At 34.2% G+C, this 10,085-nt stretch overlaps 1 protein-coding gene across 1 annotated transcript in view; it reads left to right on the top strand.

Annotated features, from left to right (window-relative positions):
* trappc10 (trafficking protein particle complex subunit 10) overlaps window positions 1-669 on the top strand; it is a 21,136-nt gene extending 20,467 nt beyond the window's left edge. The window contains exon 23 of the mRNA XM_026275870.1: window positions 1-669. Within this exon, the coding sequence (XP_026131655.1) occupies window positions 1-233 (233 nt within the window). The 3' untranslated portion in view covers window positions 234-669.
* The last annotated feature ends 9,416 nt before the right edge of the window (window positions 670-10,085 follow it).

A 10,085-nucleotide genomic window follows, 5' to 3' on the forward strand; every position in this document is an offset into this window, starting at 1 on the left:
ACTCGTGTGTGGAGAACGACAGTCTGTCTCTGGAGGAGCAGGCGGAGACGGCGAGTCTGCGCAGCCGAGGCAGTGTCCAGTCTCTGGGCAGCGGAGAGTCTGCGCAGCCGCGGGGCCCGATGCCCAAACGCCAGGCCTTCGGTGCGGGGCAGGTGTTCAACGGCACACAGGGCCAGCAGGTGCTAGTGCTGCCCGCTGCTGACCATCACCTGATGGAGGTCAACGTCACATGACCCGCCGGGGTCACACACGGACACAAGACTCGCCTCCGTCACACGCTTCAGGAGACACACGGTCTCTCAGACATCCCATAATGCCTTGCAGCCCCTCCTCTGTGTGCTCAGGTGTGTGTGTGTGTGTATGAGAGAGAGAGCGAGAGAGAGAGAGACACCTGCTGTACATAACAGATGAGATTAAAGAGAATCTTCTGAACCAAATACACTCGATCATCATCATCATCATCACTCTCACTGGGATTCTGGGATTTGCATATTTAATTTCGTATTGGTGTTCAGAACTAAAGGTTTCCAGGGAAACGCCAGCGCTCTGTTGACTCGGACACGCCCCTTCCTGCTGATGTCACATGATTGATGCGTCGCCATGACGACCAGTGCAACAAATCTTGTTTTTGTTTATTGCGTATGAAGAACAGTCATATTTCACTCCATTTCAGACATGAAAACAATTAATAATGAAAATTCAGGCTCACATTCGTGGGTTAATTGTTAAAATGCCTAAAACTGAAAGTGTGATTTTTATAAACATGATCACGGTTCATGCAAAAAAAAAAAAAAAAAAAATGTATCTAAAAAATAATTTATATATTTTTTTTGCGTATTCATTTATTTGCATAAAATACTTATTATAGATGGCAAAAAATAATAATTTTGATTAGATGTATGTGTGTGTGTGTGTGTGTGTGTGTATATGCAATTATTATATATATGCAATTATATATTATGCAAAAAAAATTATTAATTTTTGGATACATTTAAAATTATATATATATATATATATATATATATATATATATATATATATATATATATGCAAATCAATTGGCTTTTTTGCATAAATTAAATTTTTGGCACACCTTTTTAATGGTGATAAAAATTGGCTTTTGATTTTCTGTAGGTTTTGGGGTGAAATATGACCTGACCATGTTTTTGTGTAAATATCACAGTGTCTGTCAGGACCGAATCAGCTCTTACAGTAACAAGAACCTGACGACAGACAGCAGGAAGTGATGCGTTTCTCCAGGAGGAAGAGGTTTGATGTGAGTGTTGTGCGTCTCGTGTGTCGTCCGTGTTTAAACCTGAGAAACAGAGAAGCTGAAGTGCATCACCTCTTCAGCTCATCTGCTCAATATTTATTTCCTGATTCCTGTTGCTTCGCTCTTCTGGTTCGGTTCAGGGCCTCGTGATCCTGGACTTCACACGTCATGAACACAAGCTGTTTGTAAATTGTCAATCAAACATCACAGATTGTATTTAGATTATTTAAATGAGAAGAATATGTAAGCATTATACAACTGAGAATATACATATGTTTTAAAAGGATATTTGTTGTCTTGGTTTTCTATTAAAAAAGTCATTAGTTTCAGGGGTTTTTTTTGGAAAATATTTCTACATTAAAATTCATTCAGAAGTTCTGTCTAGTAGCTCATTTTCAATTTGTTTTTGAATATATATATATATATATATATATATATATATATATATAAAATATAAAAATTATAAACGTTCACAAACCTGTTTGGTCGAACCAATTTTTATTTCTGAAAAAAACTTTAGTTCCCCCGAAATTCCGAAGTGGCAGATACTAATAAAAAACAAATATTTAAAAAAAAACTCAGTTGTCTTTTATTTTGAAATTCTAAATTTATTACAAGTTTTAATTTGAGACGCCAAAGTGACACTTACTAATAATAAAAATACAACTTCTTACAATGATGACTTTTATTTTGAAATTTGTCGTTTACATCTTGCAAATATTTTTCAGATATTAAAAATAAGGTCTTTTTTTTATTTCATTTTTTCTCCCCTCGGTTATGAATTTTTCTTGCAATTCAGAGATATTTTTATATATATAAATTGCGTATTTTTTGGCTCATAACTGACAGAAAACTCTTTTTTTTTTGTATCCTGTACTGGAAATAGTAGCTTTTAGAAATTCTAATGATAATTTTGTATTCATATCAATAGTTCTGTTGCTCGTTACATAAATTACTTATATCACAGAAACTCAATTATTCATGTATAAATGAACACAGAATTGACCTCCCACATTTTGAAAATATAATTTTGTATTATCGATTGAAACCGATGTTTAAAAATCTATTTTGAAATATTTTTGTGTAACTGACAAATTACAATTTATCACAATTTATTCGAGTGTGAAAGACAAAAAAAGCAATAAAAGTGCTGCTGAAGCAGTGATAAAAAAAAAATATAAATAAAACTGGATTGAATAATACTAAGGCAATAATTAGTGCGGTGAAACGCTATCTTTGAAACTCGACAGGTCTTTGGCAATAGGATAAAACACTTCTTCCTGTCAGCTGATGAAACATAACAACCAATCAGCTTTAAGTGTAGCTCTAAACTTTTGTGGATTAATTGCTTCCAAACTGGTTTTTGGTGTTTTCTAGCACAAGTTGTGGTTGCTGTTACACCCTTTTGACCAGCAGGCGTCACTAGCGTGTAGTGTTTCCAGCGCTGTTGTGAAGCAGTTGATTGAAAGCTTTGAAAAGTCTTGTTTCTTGACGAGTGTTGTGTGATGACTGCAATGACAGCAGTGTTTTCTGCAGATTTACTCACATGAGTTTCTGCTGGCAGCAGAGAGAGATGCCTTCACTCCATTATCCTGAAACAGAGCCCAGAATGATGCTTTAACATCCTCTCATCAGATGCTCCACACGGACACATCAGTTATTCTGAATCATTCTGACACCGGCTCAATCACAGTAATGATTTACCGGATTCACTTGTGTTCGTCATTCCTGAAACGCTACACATGGATGAATGGTCCTCTCAGACAAACAAAACTTTTCAGCAAAATTGTGAATGAATGATGTAGAGAAACCAAGACGAGGGCGCTCCAGCTGACCACTGGCTTCTCTGAAACCAGGAAGTAATTGTGCATAAGTCCAGTAATACCAGTAAATTCGGACTGTGTGGGGACAAGTTTATAAATCATGCAGTATGAAGTGTTTTGAGAATCTTAAAATGCCTGTAGGTTTTGTGAGGGGTAGGATTAGGAAGAGGATAGAAAACCCATTATGGAATGAACCCATGATGTGTGTGTTACCCGTGAGGTGTTGTGTGTAAGTGTGTGTGTGTGTGTGTGTGTGTGTGTGTGTGTGTGTGTTTGTGTGTGTGCAGACAGATGGAGGTCAGTGTGTCCTCCAGACGTGAGCCTGTGCCAGGACACGGGAAGGACACGCTCCACTAGAGACTGACAGTATTACAAACATATCAATCCTTCAACCACAACACAAGCAGTGCACAACGTGTGCGGATTTAGGAATGTTTTAGAAACAACTAAGTCTCTTCTGCTCAGAAAAGCTGCATTCAATTTATCAAAAATACTGTAAAAATAGTGAAATATTATTCTAATGTAAAGAAGCTGTTTTCTGTGTGAATCTGTGTTAAAGTGTAATGTATTCCTGTGATGCTCCGCTGTATTTTCAGCATCATTACTTCAGTCTTCAGTGTCACATGATCTTCAGAAATCAGAATAATATGATGATTTACTGCTCAAGAAACATTTCTGATTATTATCAATGTTGAACACAGTTACTAAAACAAGAAATGGACGCATTTATTCGGCAAAGACACATTAAATTTCTCAAAAGTGAAAATAAAGACGTTTTTATAATGTTGCAAAAGATTTCTATTACAAATAAACTGTTCTTTTGAATTTTGTATTCATTTGTGAATCCTGAAAAATAAAATGCATCACAGTTTCCACAAAAATAAATATTGTGCAGCACTGATAATAATCAGAAATGTTTCTTGAGCAGTAAATCATCATATTATTCTGATTTCTGAAGATCATGTGACACTGAAGACTGGAGGAATGATGCTGAAAATACAGCGGAGCAACACAGACATAAATTACACTTTAACAGATATTCACTTAGAAAACAGCTTCTTTACATTAGAATAATATTTCACATTTTTACTGTATTTTTAATAAAATAAATGCAGCCTTGCTGAGCAGAAGAAACTTTTTTTTTTCAAAAGCATGAATTCTTCCCACACTGTAACCAGGAGAGTCATTGAGTTCAGCTTCTGTGATTCAGATTTTATAGTTTTGGCAACAGAAAGAATCCTGCCACGCCAACAGTACAACACTAAAACAAGAGCGAGAGAATACAGATCAAAGCAGGAGAGAGAGAGACAGAGTCAGGATGAAATAAGACCAAGGTCATTGAGACGCCAGACAGGTGTGTTCAGTAGCGCATGAATTAAACACAATTATCCTCATTTTCTGTGTCACTTCCCACAGTGAACACACACAGACGCTCGTTAATATAAAACACTGGCTGTTCATTAAAGGCTGTTCGATGCATACATCACGGGCCGCTACAGGACCTGAAGGAGAAACACTGGGTGATTTCAGGTCTGATCTGTGTGTCGAGAGACTCGGGACAGAACAGACGTCAAACATCAGTGTAACAGGTCATTTAGAGATCCTGTTCTTACCATTCTGATGAAGGGGTCAATCTCTTTATTACTGTGAAGCTGCTTTGTATGAAAGCTTGTTTTGATCACGGAATAAAGCAAATAAAGGTAATTGTGACTTTTTACTTCACATTTCAGACTTTTTTCTCACAATTCTGCATTTATATCTTGCAATTCTGAGTTTCTCTTATAATTCTTAGTTTATATCTCATAATTCAGTTTATCTCATAATTCAGTTTATCTCATAATTCAGTTTATATCATAATTCAGTTTATATCATAATTCCGATTTTATATATCATAATTCCGATTTTATATCTCATAATTCAGTTTATATCCTATAATTCAGTTTAAATCTCATAATTCAGTTTATATCTCATAATTCAGTTCAAATCATAATTCAGTTTATATCATAATTCCAGTTTTATATCTCATAATTCAATTTATATCTTATAATTCAGTTTATATCAATTCAGTTTATAGTTCATAGTTCAGTTTATATCATAATTCAGAGTTTGTCATAATTCAGTTTATATCATAATTCAGAGTTAATTTCTTATAATTCAGTTTTTTTATTTTAATTTGGTGGTTTTAATTTAGAATTGCAAGATAGGAAGGCAGAATTGCTAAATAAATATATTACTTAATTTGATAATTGTGTCACTTTGGATATAAAAAGAAGAAGGATTGTGATTTCTCTACTGTAGTGTTCTTATTATTCTCTTGTAATGAGTTTGTCTTCCTCAAAGCCCAGTGTGAGTGTCATCTGAGACACTAGATCACTAATAAAAAGAGGCTTTTGCATTATTGACACACTGTTTTGCTAATGAATGTTGTTCAGTTGCTTTGACGCAATGTATTTTGTTTAAAGCGCTATAGAAATAAAGGTGACTTGACTTGACTTGTCTCGAGTCTCCTTTAAAGCTGGCACCACCGGGATTCCTGGGATTTCTTGAGTAGGTTTAGAAGGCATTTAGAAGAACTCGAGCTCCATGAAACACGATCACTGATGAAGGTGTGATGAGGGTCTGTGGGTCATCTTCATCAGCACCATCTTCATCTTCATCATCGTTTGTCTCTGGATAGAATCTAAATAACCATGCTACTGAAACACAGCTGATGAGATTACGCATACAAAAACACACGATACTGACAGAAATCAAGATACTGACATCTCACGATATCAGACTCACATGTGACTCTTTGAGCATAATACAATCATGAGGGTCAAAAGTCAAGCTGAATAAATGATCTCTCCAGTGATGTATGGTTTGTTCGGAGGACAATATATGTCTGAGATGCAACTATTAGAAAATCTGGAATCTGAGGGAGCAAAAAAATCTGAATATTGAGAAAATCATCTTTAAAGTTGTTCAAATGAAGTTCTTAGCAATGCATATTACTAATCAATGATTAAGTTTTGATATATTTACAGTAGGAAGTTTACTAAATATCTTCATGGAACATGATCTTTACTTAATATCCTAATGATTTTTAGCATAAAAGAGAAATGTATAATTTTGACTCTATTTCTACAAATATATCTGTGACATCTGTTAAAATCAGCTGAGAACTGAACACACGCCTCACCAAATGACTTTATTAAAGATTCTAACAGAATAAAGCAGAAGTATTAAAGACACACACACACACACACACACACACACATATATATATATATATATATATATATATATATATATATATATATATATATATATATATATATATTATGCTATCAAATATCTCTTTTTAGTTTGTAAACAAGACAATTTTATTTTAATTTTACTCCGCAGATTATTCTCCAATCCACGTTTTACTGAACGTGATGATGCGCGTCTTTCAAGCGCTGATATGAGCGGGAAAGTCTCTCTAGCGCCCCCTAGAGACCCGGATGAGCGGATGATGACGGTATTACAGGATCAGAAGGGCGCAGCTCTGATAATAACTGAATATTATAATCATCATTATTGATATATAACAGTCTGTTAACATTAGTGTGTCTCAGATTGTACGAAATGAGCAAACTCTGTAAACCCATTTGATAAAACTGACTATCATTTAACTGTCATTTCACAAACAATTTGAGGAAAAGTTTTAATTCATTTAAATATTTAATTCAGTTTATTGAAAAATATATATATATAAATGTAATTTATATGGAAGTACAAGTACCAAAACTGAGTTCAGAAAAAAAGAAGATTTTCCTTAGATTGAAGATTTAATAGTACAATATAAATATATGAAAATGTATATAAATACATATAAAATAATATTTATTTTTATAAATATTAAAATTGCAATAACTGTAAATAAATATTTAAATATATTATGTTAATTTTGTACACAACGGTATTTCTGGAGGAACTGAAGATATCAGGAAAGCCATAAATCTTCATTTTATTTGCACACTGAAGAGAGCAGACCCTGATGAAGATGAAGACGAGGGTCAGAAACAGGGATCGGTCTCCAGACGTCCCTCAAGACTCGGTCGTGTTTTACTAATGTCAGGCCAAAAATACGCCACTGAGAGCTGCTTCAAACTAGGTCATCTGCTACCTTTCTTTCTCTCGCTCAGGGGCCGGGGAAAATAAAATAAAATAAAATAAAATGTGGCAATGCTATTCAAGGCACACCTAAAAAAAGCCTTAATTTCAGGGATATTTCTTAAGCTTGTTAAACGAGGTCATTAATGCCACACACTCAAAACAGATGTTTTTCAAAATGTATTTATTAGTCATATACAAAATAAAGTAAGCTGTATATCAACAAACATACAGTATATACATCAATAAATTAAAGACGCCCCAGACTGACTGATACAGTTAAGTTCATCGTTATATACCAATACATTATATTACTTATCTACAAAGTACAATAACTTAGTTGATAAATACTTACAATTAAATGGACTTCCACGGCATCTATATTTCCCATACGAAGAACTATATCTTAATTTAATACACCCCATACAGAAAAACAACAGAAGAAATCATTTTATTTTTTTAGACAAAAAAATCCACAGCAATTTATAGCTTGATATTTCTGACCGAGAGCTTTTTAAGGGGGAAAAGTTTGATTGGAGAATATTAAGAAGCTGAAGTACATCACCTTAAGAGATCTTAAACAGTGCTCTTTCCTCGTTTTATTGATCAGAGTCGAGGAAAAGTGACTGAAACCCATGCGTTTAGCAGCAGATGAAGAGCTCTGAAGAAGATCCTACACTAATCTTTCTTCAACCTGAACTGAAAGGTTTAACGCACATCCCACGAGGCTCGGGAGAGAGAACGAGCAGGAACACAAGAACGAATAAAAGTCAAGATAATGCGGAGTCTGAGAGTTTGGGGGAGAAGTAGGACAAAGCCACGGATTCAAAGGAAGTTCGGGCTTTTTCCATAAAGATCCTTTAACATCTGAAGAGCCTTTCTGTTTCACGGGAGCTTCATTGTGGTGGAAGAAGGTTCTTCAGATTATAAAACGTTAAAAGAGATGCTTCTTTAAACTTTGTGGAACCAAAAACGGTTTTATAAAAATTAAAGAGAGTCTGACCTTTTATTTTATTGTTTTAAGCATGAACTCACTTTTTTTTTTATCCACATCAAAATTAAGTGAGTTATGCATAAACCAAAAAAAAAAAAAAAGTTTTTGATTTAGGTTTGTTTTTCCAACCCTCTTGACACACCAGTCCTTGATTTACACAAACTCACTTAAGTGCTTTAGTCTTATTTTCTGAAAAAATTCATAAAATTAAATGATTTTATGCTTTTTTCTTCTTGTTGTAAACATAAACTCCATAAACTGTATCTCATTTTGTAAGAAATGTATCAAAATTATGTAATTTTATGCTTAAAACAAGAAGTTGATTTTTCTAATCATTATTGTTTTAAGCACACTTTTAAGTTTCATTTTATAAAAAAAGATGCAAAAATTAAGAGTTCTACCTAATTTTTTCTTGTTTTAAGCATAAACTTACTTAAGATTTGGAGCCCTATTTTCTGAAAACTGCATCAAATTTAAGTGAGTTTATGCTTAAGACAAGAAAAAATTATCTCAAACTTTTAATTTTGACTTTTAAAAAAAAAAAATGAGACTTAAAATCTTAAGTGAGTTTATCCTTAAAACAATAATAAAATATCTGCCAATAGTGAATTAAAAATGTACTCATTTCTTTCAACTAAGTTGGTATTCTAATTGTCCATGTCTTAATTATAAACTCACTTAAAATTTTAAGCATTATTTTCAGACATATCAAAACCAAGTCACTTAAGTATTTAAGTTAATACGTGTCCCAGGAGCACAAAACCAGTCATAAGGCTCAGTTTTTTTAAAAATTGAGATTTATGCATCATCTGAAGCCGAACAAATAATCTCTTCAGTGATGTATGGTCTGTTCGGAAGATAATATTGGTCTGAGATACAACTATTTGAAAATCTGGAATCTGAGGGAGCAAAACAATCTAAATATCGAGAAAATCATCTTTAAAGTTGTTCAAATTAAGTTCTTAGCGATGCATATTTCTAATTAATGATTAAGTTTAATATATTTACAGTAGGAAGTTTACTAAATATCTTCATGGAACATGATCTTTACTTAATATCCTAATGATTTTTGGCATAAAAGAGAAATGTATAATTTTGACCCATACAATGTATTGTTGTTTATTTCTACTGGTTTTGTGCTCCAGGGACAAATTATGTGATCTTTTGCAGTGTGTTGGCCTCGTGGGACATGGTACTGTTTCTAAACGCTGGGTTTCAGAGCTCTTGTTGGGTAAATCTAGCGCTCATCATCAATCGCTGCGATTATTCACGGACCACATCTTCAAGGACAGAAAACTAGATTCCTACCGAGAGGTCGTGACCCCTCCCTACCGCCATCTGATTTGCATATAGTTCACTTTTAACACCAAAGCACCACAACGACCATAACGACAACAAACGTGAACGAGCCGCTCCTCGTGGAAGAGAAGTTCATCACATGATCAGGAGCATCATTATTGGGCATTAGTGCTACCTGACACACCGACACGCAACGATAATCACATCATCATCATCATCATCATCGTTTGAGAGGAAGCTAGACATTTTTTTGTCTTCAAAAACCATTCGATACATCGCCTATAGAAACGCCACAAAACCACCACAGCCGATAGGAGAAACGCTACCATTGGTTACGAAAGCAATGCCGAAGACTTGGTTACGAAACGATTTCACAGATTAGCCAGTCAGAGGAAGATATTTCTGTTGATTTACATCGAGAAATAAGTAAAAAAAAGTCACACAAATATACCTACAACGAATCCGTTCTTAAAATGCCAGATCAGTGCAGATTGTCAAGATTAGACGAAACGATAAAGAACCTTGTGTGCTAATAAATCATTTTTCAGAGCATTAATGT

Source organism: Carassius auratus, chromosome 11, assembly GCF_003368295.1.
Source record: "Carassius auratus strain Wakin chromosome 11, ASM336829v1, whole genome shotgun sequence".
NCBI lineage: Eukaryota > Metazoa > Chordata > Actinopteri > Cypriniformes > Cyprinidae > Carassius > Carassius auratus.